This window comes from Vipera berus (assembly GCF_964194415.1).
Source record: "Vipera berus genome assembly, chromosome: 10".
NCBI classification, from domain to species: Eukaryota; Metazoa; Chordata; class Lepidosauria; order Squamata; family Viperidae; genus Vipera; species Vipera berus.
In genome coordinates, this window is record NC_138213.1 from 16,886,639 (window position 1) to 16,903,402 (window position 16,764).

At 45.1% G+C, this 16,764-nt stretch overlaps 1 protein-coding gene across 3 annotated transcripts in view; it reads left to right on the plus strand.

The window, feature by feature from the left end:
• BBS2 (Bardet-Biedl syndrome 2) overlaps window positions 1–16,764 on the plus strand; it is a 42,954-nt gene that overhangs the window by 23,236 nt on the left and 2,954 nt on the right. For 2 of the 3 annotated variants that reach the window (XM_081336191.1, XM_081336189.1), the window contains 10 exons: window positions 2,937–3,041; window positions 4,730–4,816; window positions 5,246–5,381; window positions 6,856–6,995; window positions 7,419–7,566; window positions 9,151–9,322; window positions 11,658–11,787; window positions 13,834–13,965; window positions 14,444–14,581; window positions 16,244–16,356. In XM_081336191.1, the coding sequence (XP_081192317.1) occupies window positions 2,937–3,041; window positions 4,730–4,816; window positions 5,246–5,381; window positions 6,856–6,995; window positions 7,419–7,566; window positions 9,151–9,322; window positions 11,658–11,787; window positions 13,834–13,965; window positions 14,444–14,581; window positions 16,244–16,356 (1,301 nt within the window). The remainder of the gene's footprint in view (window positions 1–2,936; window positions 3,042–4,729; window positions 4,817–5,245; window positions 5,382–6,855; window positions 6,996–7,418; window positions 7,567–9,150; window positions 9,323–11,657; window positions 11,788–13,833; window positions 13,966–14,443; window positions 14,582–16,243; window positions 16,357–16,764) is intronic. The other variant, XM_081336190.1, reaches the window with a different exon arrangement.

The window sequence follows — 16,764 nt, forward strand, 5'->3', positions numbered from 1 at the left end:
CAAGGACCCCACAGTCGTCCTCCTCCTCCTCCTCTCTGCAAACCCCACTCCCTCCCTAGCCTTGATGATGTAACCGAGCTGGGTCATGAAATGTCTGCAAGAAAACCAAGCTCAGAGAGCACCAAGGACCCCACAGTCCTCCTCCTCCTCCTCCTCTCTGCAAACCCCACTCCCTCCCTAGCCTTGATGATGTAACCGAGCTGGGTCATGAAATGTCTGCAAGAAAACCAAGCTCAGAGAGCACCAAGGACCCCACAGTCCTCCTCCTCCTCCTCCTCTCTGCAAACCCCACTCCCTCCCTAGCCTTGATGATGTAACCGAGCTGGGTCATGAAATGTCTGCAAGAAAACCAAGCTCAGAGAGCACCAAGGACCCCACAGTCCTCCTCCTCCTCCTCCTCTCTGCAAACCCCACTCCCTCCCTAGCCTTGATGATGTAACCGAGCTGGGTCATGAAATGTCTGCAAGAAAACCAAGCTCAGAGAGCACCAAGGACCCCACAGTCCTCCTCCTCCTCCTCCTCTCTGCAAACCCCACTCCCTCCCTAGCCTTGATGATGTAACCGAGCTGGGTCATGAAATGTCTGCAAGAAAACCAAGCTCAGAGAGCACCAAGGACCCCACAGTCCTCCTCCTCCTCTCTGCAAACCCCACTCCCTCCCTAGCCTTGATGATGTAACCGAGCTGGGTCATGAAATGTCTGCAAGAAAACCAAGCTCAGAGAGCACCAAGGACCCCATAGTTCAGTCCCGAGCTACAAATATTCTCTCTTAATGAAGGACAGCCTACTAAAAGCTTTCCCACCTGATACTGTGACCCCCCCCCCCCCTGACATATTTTGTAGGCAAATAAAAAAGGGTCTCTGCTAAGTTGACATTTCCAAGACGTCCTGGGCCTGCAACTCCTGGAGTTACCAGCTGTGGATGTGACTGAAGTAGAGATGAGAACAAACACTGTTCATGGATGGAATTTTGGCGTTAGTTTCCCTCCCTTTCCCTCTTGTTCTTGGAATAATTTGGCTCCGTTGTTGACATTTAATGATGACATGGAATATTGTTCCTGCCCCAACAAGCTCTTTTGATGCTAACTCCACTAAAATACCACTTTGCCAGAGGTATTTTTTTCCAGTGGGGAAAAAAAAATCTTTTGGGGTGTGTGTTTGTATGTGTTTCCCACCATTTCTTTTATTGGTTCCGCTTTAGTTCCTGAGAAACAGTTTGAGTTCGTTTAGTAATTTTTGTCATATTCTTTCTTACGTCTTAAAGAGGTCTTGGCACAAGTGGTTTATTTTGCTTTTTACTGCCATGCTGAGATCCAGCCATTGGTGCCTTGTGCAAAAGGTATGTTCCCAAGAGATATAAATTTAAAAAGTATTGAGGCTAGGAATTCTAAATATCAGATCTAAATAGTGTTTGCAATCTTTCTCAATAATCTACTCAGTGACACCCCCCCCCCCCCCAATGTAGACCTGTAATATATTTTAGGACACAACCGTTGCCTTGTTTTTAAACAGTTGAGAATCTGGGCTGATTTGTTTCAAAGCCAGGAGGAGACCAAGATTAGTCTTTTCACGTCTCGGCTAAAAATCGTCTTATAAAAGAAAAGGTTGGATGCATTACAGGTAGTCCTCAACTTTCAACCACAATGGAGTCCAAAATTTCTGTTGCTAAGCAAAACATTTGTGAGTTTCACCCCATTTTATCGCCTTTCTTGCCACAGTTGTTAAGTGAATCACTGCACTTGTTAAGTTAGTAACCCAGTCGTTAAGTGAATCCGGCTTCCCCCTTGACTTTGCTTGTCAGAAGGTGGCAAAAGGGGATCACATGATCCTGGGGCACGTCCATCGTCATAAATGTGACTCAGTGGTCAATTGTCTGAATTTTGACCACGAAGATGCTGCAAGTTGGTCGTAGATGTGGAAAAGGGTCATAAGTCACTTCCTTCAGGGTCATTGTAACTTCAAATGGTGAGTAACTCGGTTGTTACATGAATCTGGCTTCCCCTTGACCTTGAATGTCAGAAGGTCACAAAAGTGATCACATGACCCTGGAACACTGCAACTGTCATAGATACATGCCGGTTGCCCAGTGTCTTGGATTTTTTAAAATCGCATGACCACAGAGATGCTGCAATGGTTGTAGGTGTGAAAAACTTTTCTCAGTGCCATTGCAACTTTGAATGATCTCTAAACAAACTGTTGTAAGTCGAGGATTACCTGTAACTGTATTTTCTTACCAGTCAGAAGCATTATAGTTGTTGTTCTTTGTTTTTTGAAAATGAAAAGAGATCTCAGACTTCTCCACGTTTCATAACCGAGGGCAGGCAGAGGGCTGGATTCGGGGCCCCCAACGCTTACATCTGGCCCGAAGAAATTTTGCCGCCCTCCATTGCATTGGTTTTTAGCACGGCAACTTCAAGCCAATTTGAAATGTGGGAGAAAAACCTTGGCTCCTTCCAGATTAAGGGCTTTTAGTGCTAACAGAAATAATTAGGGAATATTCTTACTTCTCCATCCACCTATCCCCCTCTTTCCATGGAGTTTTGGCAGTAAGAACAAACAGGGAAGAAGTTAGCGTGTGGGGGGAGAACCTTGGTGCATAATAGATGTAAATCATGACATCTGGAGCCCTTGTAAAGTTTTGTGAATGATGTCAAGTGAATAAACTATTAAATAAAATAAACCACAACAAAACATCTCAGAGCCTTCCACATCACAGCTGGATACAGCTCTAGCCAAATCTTCAGGGCAGGTGTTGGTACTGCTAAGGTGAATATTACTAGGACTGGGATCGTGCCAAACCACTCTTAATTTAATGGGCGTGAATACTGTAACTGCCAGTATTGGTCTGATTTAGCTGAAGGCAGTTTTATTCCGTAGAAATAGTTGACTTAATTATTTAGTTTAACAACCGTGGTTAACCTTTCTTCATTTTTCTAGATCATCACGGCCCTAACCGCAATGAGCCCCACTCGCTTCGGCTATGCACTTGCTAATGGCACGGTGGGCATTTACAACCAAGCAGCACGCTACTGGAGAATTAAAGTTAGTACGATCAAATTGGAGACGTCAGGACAGCTGGGATACCCAGCACTGAAAAATGTACATTTAACTTTGCTGGGAGTCTGTAGAGGAAGTCAAAAATGTCCAGATGGCATGGAATTTTGATGCCTTTTTATGTGCATCAAGGGCTTTCATCATGTGGTTATAGTTGCTGTCTTCTTTTTTAGTATTGCCGTGACTTGGATGATCTCCCTCTCCTCTCCCTCCTCTTCCATTCAGTTTGGATGCTGTCCAGTTCTGATTGGGTGATGTAAGCCAGGGCTTGTCAACCAGTGGTACAGGTACCACCTGTGGTACATTGGCACCTGCCAGGTGGTACGCGACCATCCTAGAAAAGTGGTAGCGGGGGAGGGGAATGAGCTGAACCGGTGGCAGCACCGCACAAGCCTGAGCGAGAGACGGCTGGAGCTGCAGGGCTGTCGGCTCAGCGGAAGCGCCGGGATCAGCACTTCTTTGGGGTTATCAGGGCTAACCTTAACCCAGCACTGCATGTGATGCAGATGTAGCCTCGCGCTCTTTAACTGACTTGGTTTTAAGACTGTCGTGCCAACCTGTCAGGTTCAAATAACCACTTTTGAAGGCTGACTTCAAAGCACTGAAAGTGTCAAGCTCAGGAAATCAGGAGTCCAGGCAGTTCAAATGAACATATAGGTTTTACTGTACAAAAAAACTCTGAACGGCTAACGGTCAAAACAAATTGGTGGTACATAAGAGTCAGTGGAATTCAAGGAAGGCCGGACTTACAGCTCTTGTGTCTGATGATGCGTTTGACCCCTCCCTCAGGCTCAGCCTGGTCATCTCCTACAGAAAGGCTTATTAATGCTACCTATACAGAAGAATCTGGTCAATTAATGGTCAAAGCTAAATTGGTGCTAGATAAGGGTCATTAGGAATTCATGGGTGTGTGTGTGCTGGACTTGGGTCTCTTGTGGGAATGCAGTGACTCCAAACATGTTTGACCCCGCCTTCAGGCTCAGTCTACTCTTCTCCTACATCACCCTAGCCATAGTCCTGTTGTAGGTGGGGGGGGCAATATGCTGACTCTGTGAGAGGGCCGTAAAGCACTGTGAAGCGGTATATAAGTCTTACGTGCTGTTGCGATTCTAAACTTGGTTTGTTGAGAATTTCGCATTCTTGACTGATGGCGTAACCGGTAGCTATAAGCAAGTTGGAGCGGTATGATACATCACTTTGAGACAAAAGCTTCATCTATTCAGGAAAAATAATAGCCACCTTTTCACATTTTTTCCTAGTGTTCAAAGTCCTTCATTCCTGCTGCAACTGTGTAGGATAGTTACCGTTACAAGGAGAGATCCGTGAACTCTTGCTTAGAGTCAAGACTGAATCTAGAGTTAGAACAGCGTCTTACCTTGATTAGTTTCCTGCATCAGTATCTCTCCACTAGATGTGTGAAAATGTTAGGGTTAATACCAAGAAGTATTAACCCATCAGCCCACGATCTTTTGGGCACCAAGGCTTTGGTTGTTTGTGGCCCAGTTTCTGGCATGCTGCGGTTCGGTGCCGGTTCGTGGACCAGGGTTTGGGGACCCCTGTATTGCTGATAGGATTGATTGGAAGATGCTGGCTGCCCTAGGCACTTCGTGCGAAAGGGACCAGTAACGGTGATGATACCGAGAAGTGACCTGCTTCCTACCCATTTTTATCCCCAGTCTAAAAATCAGGCGATGTGCATCAGTGCCTTTGATATTAATTCCGATGGCGTCTGCGAATTGATAACTGGCTGGTCCAGTGGGAAGGTAAGTATAAAGAAGATTGTGTATTTAACCTTCTTCCCTGCTTCTTTCCTAAAGATTAAACTGCTGGCCTGGTTTAGAATTCTCCTGGCATTGTAGAAGATATCAGTGGCTGCCACCAGAACAATGGAGCGTATGAAGACAGATATAAAGAGGCAATGTTTAGTTTAGCTATTTTCTTAAAAATGGTTAACGCCCTTTTTCAGGGTGCGTGCGCCGCAGATCACGGAGTAAGTGCAGTGGAACTAAATGTACAGAAAGAGAAAAAGGAAGGATTAGGTGGTGAACCAGGGCTTGTTCTGGATTTCTAACATCTCGGTTTGACTTAAGATGTTTTACAGAAAATGTATATTCTTTTAATTTTTTTTTTTTAAAAATTGATCTGCGGCCTTTCCTGCTTTTAATGCTGTCTGGGGGATGTCCGTGTTGCAGATTGACGCACGCAGCGATCGAACTGGAGAAGTCATTTTCAAGGACAACTTTGCTTCTTCCATTGCGGGAATTGTGCAGGGAGATTATAGAATGGACGGAAGCACACAGTTAATCTGCTGCTCAGTTGATGGGGAAGGTAAATTTGCAATTTCAAGGCTTTTTTTTCATTTACAAGGAGTGGGAACAATGCTAGTGGCTGTACTAAAGCAGAAATGCCCTGCTGCCCCAAGAACAATCCGGATCTTTCAAGCCCTGGCTAAGACCAGCATGTGTGGTGTGGTGTGGTTGGTGTGTGTGTGTGTGTGTGTGTGTGTGTGTGTGCGTGTGTGTATGAGAGAGATGGAGAGAGAGGGAGAGAGAGAAAGAAAAAGAAAAAAAAAGATGTTGAGACTCTAGAAAGAGTACAGAGAAGAGCAACAAAGATGATTAGGGGACTGGAGGCTAAAACACATAAGGAACGGCTGCTGGAATTGAGTATGTCTAGTTTAATGCAGAAAAGGACGAGGGGGGACATGATAGAAGTGTTCCAATATCTCAGGGGCTGCCCCGAAGAAGATCAAACTATTCTCCAAAGCACCAGAGGGCAGGACGAGAAACAACGGTTGGAACCTGACTAAAGAGAGAAGCAACCTGGAATTAAGGAGAAACCTCCTGACTGTTAGAAGAATTAACCAGGGGAACAACCTGCCTCCAGAAGCTGTGAATGTTCCAACACTGGAAGTTTTTAAGAAGAGACTGGACAGCCCTTTGTCCGAAATGGTATAGGGTTTCCTGCCTGAGCAGGGGGTTGGACTAGATGACCTCCAAGGTCCCTTATTATTATTATTAGATCTAAATTCATATAATGATGTCTGACTCCCTCCCAACATGCTGAAGTCGGCAAGCATTTTAAATAAAGACACCTTACCAAGTTGAGGGCACAGGTAGTCCTTGACGTATGACCACAATTGAGCCAAAGATCTATGTTGCTAAGAGAGACATTTGCTAAGGGAGTTTTGCCCCATTGTACGGCCTTGCTCGCTCCAGTTGTTAGGTGAGTCACTGCCCTTGTTAAGTTAGTAACAAGGTTGTTGACGTGGATCTGGCTTCCCTATCCTCAGAAGGTTGCAAAACGTGATCACATGATCCTGCACACTGCAGCTGCCATAAATAAATGTTGCCAAGCATTTGAATTTTGATCCTGTGATCATGGGGCTACCCCAACAATTGTTAAGCATGAAAAATGGTCCTAAGTCACTTTTTCAGCGCTGTTGTAACTTCGAGCTAAGTGAATGATTGTAAGTCGAGGACTACCTATAATTGATTTGGATTTTGTCTTTTGGGATCTTTCTGTTTCTCTGTGTGCGTGTGTTGGTGCGCACAATTGTTTATTATATATTAGTAGAGTTTTTCAGCAGGATGAATAAGAAGCCGGAAATCAAACTGTAGAGATGCCCTTTTAATCTCATAAAGCCAACATTTTCCTTTTGTTGGTTTGGATTGGACAGGTTTATCCTACAAACCTTTATTTTCCTGTGTTTAGGCAGGACTAAATATGGTCCATTTCATCTCCCTTATTTATGAACTTGAAGAGGAAAGTGAGCACATTTCTTGACTTTGTGTTTGCACAGTGCGAGGATACCTGCCAGGGGGTCAGGAGGTGAAGGGAAGACTGATGGACACCAGTGTGGAGCAAGATCTGATTCGAGGGCTTAGTCAGAAGAAGCAAAACTTGCTCGTGGAGCTACGAAACTATGAAGAAAATTCAAAGGTAATTTATGTAAAGATGGAAAATCTAGACTCGATCTTGACCGTTAGGGAAGCAAGCAAGTCCAACTTCAGGAGTTGAATTTGAGTTCAGGAATTAAAGAAAACTCTGCTTCTTCCTTTATTTTGTCCTCATTCTATTTTGTGGAAGAATTATGATTGAATGACAACAGAAATAATTTTTTCCTCTCCCTGTAAATTAGGAATATTGACAGGAAGGAGCAATTGGCATTATGCCATAAGAAATTTGAGTGTGTTTGGTAGGTAACATTTGGGCTAGGTTTTGGAGCTTCCTGTCTCAGTGAAAGCAAAGTATAAAAATGTTTTAGCAGTGCTAATGGCAAGCTGTTGCAATTGGTGGACCCGATTTTGTATATTTCTATACATTGTCCAACGTTTTGAATAAGGCCTACGTTTTATTTTAAAGCAGGTGGAACTGAACACTCAGGTGAATGAGATGGATGGGCAAAGGGGTGTGATCCCGGCAAACACACAGCTCCAGACTGCGTTGTCCGTCAATCTGGGATCGGAAACTGAATCCGCTCATATAGAACTCTGCATATCCACATCCAATGGTAAATCAAGATTAGCAGCCACAGTTCGCCGGTACAGGCTCAGTATGTATATTTCTTAGCTGTGAGCACCTGAGGAAGATGCTTCTTTGATCTCACTTGGGCATGTGCATCTTTCACTGACCTATGAGCATCCCACTGGGCCAGAGGAATACCCCTATTATGGGGTTGTCATGTATGAAGAATGGAATGGACTAGACTAGACTAGAAAATGTAATGTAATGGAGTGGAGTGGAATGGAGTAGAATAGAATAGAATAGAATAGAATAGAATAGAATAGAATAGAATAGAATAGAATAGAATAGAATAGAATAGAATAGAATAGAATAATAGAATAGAATAGAATAGAATAGAATAGAATAGAATAGAATAGAAAATATGGAATGGAATGGAATAGAATAGAATAGAGAATAGAATAGAATATAGAGTAGAATATAGAATGGAATGGAATGGAATGGAATGGAATAGAATAGAGCTGGAAGGGACCTTGGAGGTCTTCTAGTCCGACCCCTTGCTCAAGCAGGAGAACCTATACCATCTCAGACATGTGACTGTCTAGTCTCTTCTTAAAAAAACCTCCAGTGATGGAGCAGCCATGATTTCTGAAGGCAAGCTGTTCCACTGGTTAATAGTTGAGACTTAAAACTTAAGGGGCAGCATCTAAAGGCAGGAGATTAACCTGAGCAGATCCATGGGGTCCCTAGAAAGTGTGGAGAGAAGAGCAACACAATATAATAAAGGGTCTGGAGGCTAAATTGTATGAAGAACGGTTTGGGGAACTGATATGTCTAGTAGTCTATTGAAGGATCAGCGGGGACATGATAGCAGTCTTCCAGGACTTGAGAGGTTGTCACAGAGAAGGGGGAATTGGCTCATTGTCCAAAGCACCTGAGCGCAGGACGAGAAGTTAACGGGTGTGAGTTCATCAAGGAGAGATCCAACTTCGAACTAAGGAGGAATTTCCTGACAATGAGAAGGATTAAGCAATGGAACAGCTTGCCTTCAGGAGTTGTGGGTGCTGTGTCACCCGAGGTTCTCAAGAATAGACTGAACAACCATTTGACCTGGATGATATAAGGGACTAGAAGACCTTGGAGGTTCCGTCCAGCCCTATGATTTTGTGTTGTATGTTCATAGTAAACCTGAGGTTACAAGTGACGTGTCTGGTTGATGGCTTTAGGTGATGGCCAGCCGCGATGATCTCGACTTCTTTTCCCTTCCTGTTTGCTGTCCTGGAGAATAGTTTTTAAGCTGGATAAATATCTTAGCATTCTTTAACCTGGCTTAACAACCACCAGGACCTGCGAACGTAATGGGCAGACTCCATTACGGTCGTAAGTGTAGGCCAGGGTAGGCAACCTTGGCTCTTTTACAACTCGTGGACTTCAACTCCTAGAATTCCTGAGCCAGCATGGCTCAGCTTGGAAAACCTCTCCCTTTCCCCTCAGCATGACTGGCTCAGGAATTCTAGGAGTTGAAGTCCACGAGTCCTAAAAGAGCCAAGGTTGCCTACCCCTGGCTGCAGGATGACCTCTGCTAGAACCCTTAAAACTCACGAAGGGAGAAATGTCTTTGTTTTCCCTCCAGACACAATCATCCGAGCGGTGCTGATCTTTGCCGAAGGCATCTTTGAAAACGAGAGCCACGTAATCCACCCCACTCCTCAGAATCTCTCAAGCAACATAAAAGTCCCGCTCTCTCCGCCGAAAGACGTCCCGGTGGAGCTGAACATCAAAGCCCTGGTTGGATACAAGAAGAGGTGAGCGAGGGCTTGGCAGGTTTTCCATAAACTGCCTCTTCCCAACCCTTTGATGGGCTGAGCTGTTTTTTTTTGTTTGTTTTGCTGTTGGGCTTTATTAGAGAAACGGACCCTGAATTATGTGGGAGAAGTCGGGAGAGCCCGAACGCATAGAGAAATACGATAAGCCCTAAGCCCTCTGGCAGGTTTTTCAGTCGGTAAGCGCCAGCATTTTGCATTCAGCAAGTTTTTTTAAAAAAAAAATATGTTGAAGGAACAAATGCTCTATATCGCTTTATAGATTTTTTTTTGTCTTCTGTTCAATCATGTCCGACACTCGAGAGACTGCTTGGACAGGTCCCTGCAGTTTTCTTGGCAGGGTTTTTCAGAATGGCAAGGTTTTTTCCATTGCCTCCTTCCTAGGGCTGAAAGAAAGTGACTGGCCCACAGTGCCAGAGCTGACTTTGTGCCCAAGGCTGGACTAGAACTCACAGTCTCCTGGGTTTCTGGTCCTGATGTCTTCACCACTACGCCAGACTTGCCTCTCTAACATACGTTAGACTCGTTCCAATAGATTTGGCCACAGAAGTGGTTTGCTAGTGCTTCCTTCCTAGGACTCGGACAGAGTGAGTGACTGCCTTAGGTCACCCAGTTGGCTTTAGGCCTAAGGCGGCTCTAGAACTCCCAGTTTCCTAGTTTCCAGCCTGGTGCCTTCACCACTACACCAGACTGGTTTTTTTATAGATATTACAGAGCTAGAATCTTCAGGCCATTCGCTGTGCAAATAGGTTGAAATTCATATTTGACTTTTCATGGTAAAGGAAATAAACACATCTATGCATACAGTTAAATTGTGCTGCGGGCTATTTTTTTCTAATCTGGGTGCCTTCCAGAAGGGTAGGTCAATTCTTGGATCTCCCTCCCTCAGAATGGGTCTAGTGGTAGGCAGAAATGCTGGGGCTTAGTCAAAAGAATCCAGGAAGGAAAATCTTCCAAGATCTAGAATATTCCGCTCCTCATCTCAGATATATATTATCTGATTAGATCATACATTCTCCAAAATTAAAATTGTTTGGAAATGACAAATGGGGAATGTATATATATGGATAAAAGTTCAACATTGAGTGCCAGCTACTTCAGTTGAGGCTGCACAAGACATTTTCCTTTCTCTTCCCCATCTGTCATTTCCCAAATTTTTTTTTTGAATTCTGGAGAATTCAGGTAAGTACATTTAAAAGCCCTCTCACAGTTAAAGCAATAGTTTCTTTTCAAATCCTGTCTGTAAATGAAAACCTAATTTGCACTTAATAGCCTTCCAGGCAGAGGTATAAAGTGTTGTCGTTTTTCCATTGGCATGTGTGTGTCATGGTTCTGACCGATGAATCTCTTTGAAAGAACTTTGAGGCGTTGTTTTCCTTAAAGAATCCTTTATTCGAGAAACAAAAGTATCTGCACTACATAGTTGAAGCCCAAAAATGAAATTCCCCGCCCCTGGCACAAAGTGCAATTCCCTCCTCCAATTAACAGTCATAAATCACATTCCCCAATTAACTTGAAGCACGGGCTTTCTCTCCATCTCTCCTGCCCGCCAAATTTTTATCAGCTCTGGACCTAATAATCTTGGGTTCCCACGGCTGAGTTATTATTGTTATGACTAGCTGGACTCTCAACCACATTTCCCCCTCCCAGCATCAACGAACTCTAAAAGCGATAGAGAAAAGATGGCTACATTTCCATCTGTTGTCAAAGCAAGAACATCCAATGTTAGCAGCGTGGACACAGTTGTGTGCATTTTTTTAGCCCAGTCTTGGCGAGTAGAAGGAAGAACAAGGCATGCAGAATATTGGGGAATTTGCAGGAGTTAGGAATAACACCTAATTCTCAGGCGGCTGGAAGAGAAGGCAGATCAGGAGCTGCAAAAGTCACGAAACTACATTCCCTCATTTGCATCTGGAAATTTCTAGCTGTGCTTGAGCCTTGGGATGTATACATCCCTTGTTCTTTTAAGCATCCCTCATGAGATCCAGAAACTTTCAAAGGAAGTGCTCACAGTCTCAGTGACCCCATGTATTCCAGATAGTTACTTGACAGCATCCCTTAAGCTCTCTATGACAGCGGGCACGCGAGAGACATTTTACACAATAACACAAAAGTGGGACAGAACACCCAGAAAGGAGAAAACAAATATAATCAAGGTGATCCTTGGTTATTTCTGTGAATGTGCAATGAGTGTCGGGATCAGGGCACGGTCAAAGAAAGAGCCAGGGTTGGCTGAGGTGGCCTCCTCCTGAAGGCGAACGACTACAAAGGCGTTCGTTTAAAACCACCTTGATTATTTTCTTCCATGCTTTCCCAGCACACAGTTCCATGTTTTCGAGCTGTCCCGGCAACTGCCTCGCTTCTCGATGTATTCGCTCTGCAGCCCAGACTCGGCGACCAGGCCTCTGAGCTTTGTAAAATTCACCCTTGGGGAGAAGGTGCAGATGGTAAGTCTCCTCTCTTTTTTTCCTTTTGGGTTGTAGTAAATGCTAGCAAATCTAGACAGCACACTAAAAAGCAGAGACATCACCCTGCCAACAAAAGTGTGAATAGTCAAGGCCATGGTCTCCCCAGTTGCATTGTATGGCAGTGAAAGTTGGACCATAAGAAAGGCTGAGCGCCAAAGAATTGAGGCCTTTGAACTATGGTGCTGGAGAAGACTCCTGCGAGTCCCTTGGACTGCAAGGCGATCAAACCGGTCAGTCCTAGAGGAGATCAACCCTGACTGCTCTTTAGAAGGCCAGATCCTGAAGCTAAAACTGAATGAGAAGGAAGGACTCACTGGAGAAGAGCCTAATGCTGGGAAAGGTGGAGGGCAAGAGAAGAAGAACGGGATGACAGAGAAGGAGGTGGCTGGATGGAGTCACTGAAGCAGTAGGCGTGAGCTTAAATGGACTCCAGAAGATGGTAGAGGACAGGAAGGCCTGGAGGAACGTTGTCCATAGGGTCACGATGGGTCGGACACGACTTCGCAGCTAACAACAACAAAACGCTTCGGTGCAGCAGTTCAACTCAGCGAGTGTAGTGTTCTGTACTTGCTTTCTAAGGTAAGGGCTGCAGCGATGCGCTCTCCATTAACCAAGAGCTGCTTCAGAGAATTGATAAGGGCTTCTGCTGCCTGTTAAGCATAATGAAGGGATTTTGTTAGCAATATTGATATTAGTAGTGATATTTTGTCATCATCTTTGTTTATGCGCAAGCATCTTGTAGGTGCTTTATATGGGGAAATTAGTTATATAAAAACAAATGTTTCGTGCTTTAGGTACAGGGGATTGCTTACATGAAAAGAGCATGGTGAGGGGACAGGGGAAAAGGAGTTATGGTGGAACCTGGGTCGCTGTGTATGAGTCATCATCTAGGAATTATTTTTCTGTACCTTTTGGTTCCTAGTACCAAGACCAGATCTCTTTGTTCTGGAAAGGTATAAAAGGTGGAAGACATCTTTGCTGGTTGTTGCCTTCATCTCTCTACCTGCCATGAAGAGGGATGTGGCCACCCAACTCTGATTTTGATCAAAATAAAAGTTGTTTGCTTGCTGAAACCTCGGCTCAGGAGTTCCTTTAGCTCTTTTAAATTCCTGAGTAACGCTGGGACAATTGTGAGGCAAAGTGGAAAACCTTACAATAGCTTTTAGCTTAGTGTTGGTCATACAAAGGCTGGGGGAGCAGGGGGGGGGAAGAGAAGCAGGGCTAAATGAAGTGCAGCGGAGATGAGCCAACTTTGAATCAAAATACGATAAAAGGAAGCAATAAATACACCTAGTCCTCGACTTAAGACTACACTTGAGCCTAAAATCGCCCTGGCTAAGCGAGGCGATTGTTAAGTGAGCAATGCCCGATTTTGCAACCTTTGTTGCCCTGGTTGTTAAGGGAATTGTGCAGTTGAAGGGAATCAGGCGCTTGTTAAATTAATCTGGCTTTCCCCATTGACTTTGCGTGTCAGAAGCTGGCTGGGAAGGTCACCAAGGCAATCCTGTGATCCATGGACGTTACAACCCTCATAAATATATGCCGGTTGAATTTGAGTCACGTGATCCCCCCCCCACGGGGGATGCCGCAACGATCGTAATTGTGCGGATTGGTCATAAGTCATTTTTCTCAGTGCTGTTGTAACTGAACCGTGAGGAAACAAATGGTTGTAGCATCTCCTGTGGCTGAGACTTCTTGAACTTGGGATAATTGCAGGTGTGTTCCTTGTATGTCTAGGACAGGGTTTAGGCAACCTTGGCTCTTTTATGACTCGTGGACTTCAACTCCCAGAATTCCTGAGCCAGCATGGTTCAGTTTGGAAACCTCTCCCTTTCCCCTCAGCATGGCTGGCTCAGGAATTCTGGGAGTTGAAGTCCACGAGTCATAAAAATTGCCAGGGTTGCCTACCCCTGGTCTAGGCCATAAGCTGCAAATCTGCAGAAACTTATCAGGATGTTGCAACCTGCTCTCCCCCCCTCCCCCCCTTGTTCTCAAAACTCACACGTGTGAATTTATGCTTTCAAGGGCATCACGTGGATAAAACAGAATTTCCTGTTACCCGAGGATGTGGAGATGCAGAACGAGTTGCTGGATGTCTGCTTTACCTCCCTCCGTGACACAGGACAGTTGTGCATCCGAATGAATTCCAGCGGAGAGGTGCCCTTGTTCTTGTCTCATTTGTGTTGCAGTTAGCCTGGGAAACAAGTCCCTCCCTGGTCTCTTTGGGGGAAATAGAATTCACCCAGGGGAACCAGCCACGACAAGCCGCCCCCCCCCTTGCCCCCAGATGGCAGTTTCCATTTTTGGATTGTAATTTGTTATAATGAATGCAGCTACGTGCATTCATGCAGTTCCTTTCATTGAAAGTGTTACTCTACTTGGAGGTATGGATATCTATGGAGATTCTCAAATCACCCAGGTCACGGTTGTCCCAAAGGTGCTGTTCAAAAGACAACTGGACTTTCTTGGGGGGCGGTGTTTCCCCTTTGAAAACATTTCGCTTCTCATCCAAGGAGCTTCTTCAGTTCCGACTGAATGGTGGGGGGCAATGGAAGGATTCATTAGCACTCCGTTGTATGAGCGTGTCTAGGGCAAACTTGAGTTTTTGTTGTTTTTTCCCCCTTCTGGTTATTAGATCTCCATTCACACCGATAACATTGATCTGGCTGGTGACATCATCCAGTCAATGGCCTCCTTTTGGACAATTGAGGACTTGCAGGTCGAAGCAGATTTCCCCATGTATTTTGAGGAGGTGCACAAAGCTTTTGTTGGGGTGAGTGAGGCTTCTTAAACATATCTGGGGTACCAATAGAAGAGAATATCTGTAGTTCAGTGTTGAACCATGGGGTCCTTGGTGCCCCCTGAGCTTAGTTGTTTTCTTACAAACATTTGATGACCCAACTAGGTAACATTATCAGTTGTTTCCTTACAGACATTTGATGACCCAACTAGGTAACGTTATCAGTGTTGGAAGGGAATGGGGTTTGTGAAGTGGTGGTGGTGGAGGAGGAGGAGGAGGAAGAGGAGGATGACTGTGGGGTCCTTGGTGCTCTCTGAGCTTAGTTGTTTTCTTACAGACATTCGATGACCCAACTAGGTAACGTTATCAGTGTTGGAAGGGAATGGGGTTTTTGAAGTGGTGGTGGTGGAGGAGGAGAAAAGGACTGTAGGGTCCTTGGTGCTCTCTGAGCGTGGTTGTTTCCTTACAGATGTTTCATGGCCCAACTAGGTAACATCATCAGTGCCAGAATGGAGTGGAGTTTGCAGAGGAGGAGAAGGGAAGGAGGACAACTGTGGGGTCCTTAGCTCTCTGTGAACTTGATTCCTTCCAGATGTTTATACACTATACAGTCAGCAAACCCCTCATTCACTCGCTGATGATGATGATGATGTTGCCTATTTGGGCAATGGAATGTCTGCATGCAGTCAAAAAGCCCAGAAAACACCAAGAACTCCGTATCTGAGGTGCCTCATTGTGATGGATTGGCATTGCTTAAATAAATTGGAATGGGCAGGAGCTAAGGAAACCCATGGATTTGGTGGGCCACAAGCAAGAGATGTTCTCAAGGGCTTTAAAATAGCCAACGCCACTAACTGGTCTCTAGAACTGTCCTAAAGCAGCACCAGACTTAATTATTTATCTTCCAGCACATCAGACCATTTTGTCTTTGAAGAGATTACTTCTTTCATGGCAGAGCAGGCCATCTCATTGGTTTTTTTTTTTTGGTCTGCTGATGGGATTTACACTCCCTTTTAGACAAAACTTGCAACGGGAGAATTGAATTGTCGACAAGTTTGCTTTTAGGCTGGAAATTCATTCAGCAAAATTACTTGGCTTTGTCTGAATCTGAATTAGCCACCTGTGAGGTATGGAATGCTAAGGCTTTTGCAAGCAGATGTCTGTGGTGGCAGGTGGAGTCCTGGCACCCTGAAATCTCAAGCATCAGTGCATCAGGAGGTGCTTTGAATGACTGCCTTGAAGGAAGCGGCTCCATAACGTGAAGGCTTCAGGGATCGTAGGCAGTGGAAGGACTCTCATTTCCCAGGAAGCCTTGGTGGAGCAGTGGGCTAATGCCTCCTTAAGTAACACCAGCTGCCTGCAATTTGTGCAGGTTCGAGTCCCACCAGGCTCAAGGTTGACTCAGCCTTCCATCCTTCCGAGGTAGGTAAAATGAGGACCCAGATTGTTGGGGGCAAGAAGCTGACTTTGTAAAAATGCTGCTTGTGGGGGGGCGAAAGCCCTAATAAGCAGGCATATACATAGAATGAAGGCTATTGCTAAGCACATTGATTTGTGCTTTAGATTGTAAGCCGCCCTGAGTCTTCGGAGAAGGGCGGGATATAAATGGGATTTTTTTAAAAAAACGTCTTACGTCTCCGGACTGCCAGGCACCTACTAGGGGCGTCTTAAATTGTGGATGCTTCTCCTCCACAGATGGACAGTTCTCATACAGTTTGCCAGAAGCTCACAGCCAACATGGCGGAGAGTTCCAATTACATCCGGAGCATGCTGGTTCGAGCAGAAGATTCCCGCCTCATGGGAGACTGGTGAGTGAATAACCCCCCCGATTGACCATAACCCCGACTGATAGAACACGGACTGATCAGCAAGTATGGTGGGCCCAAGTGGCGAAAGAAAGCTGAAGACCGTGTGGTTTGAAAACAGGTAGAAGAGGCCTTCGTCCTGCAGTGGATAGGCAGTGGCTGGAATGAGGATGATGGTGGTCAAAACAAAAATGCTGCTTGATTCAAACGAAAAGGGATTGGAAGCCAAGCGCCAGATGCACTAGGGCAGGGGTCTGCAACCTTGAGAGCTATGCTGGCTGAGGAATTCTGGGAGCTGAAGTCCACAAGTCTGAAAAGTTGCCAAGGTTGCAGACCCCTGCGGTAGGGGTCAAACCTGCTGAACTGAATTGCAGTGGGACAGATACACGACACCTGGTACAGGTAGTTCTT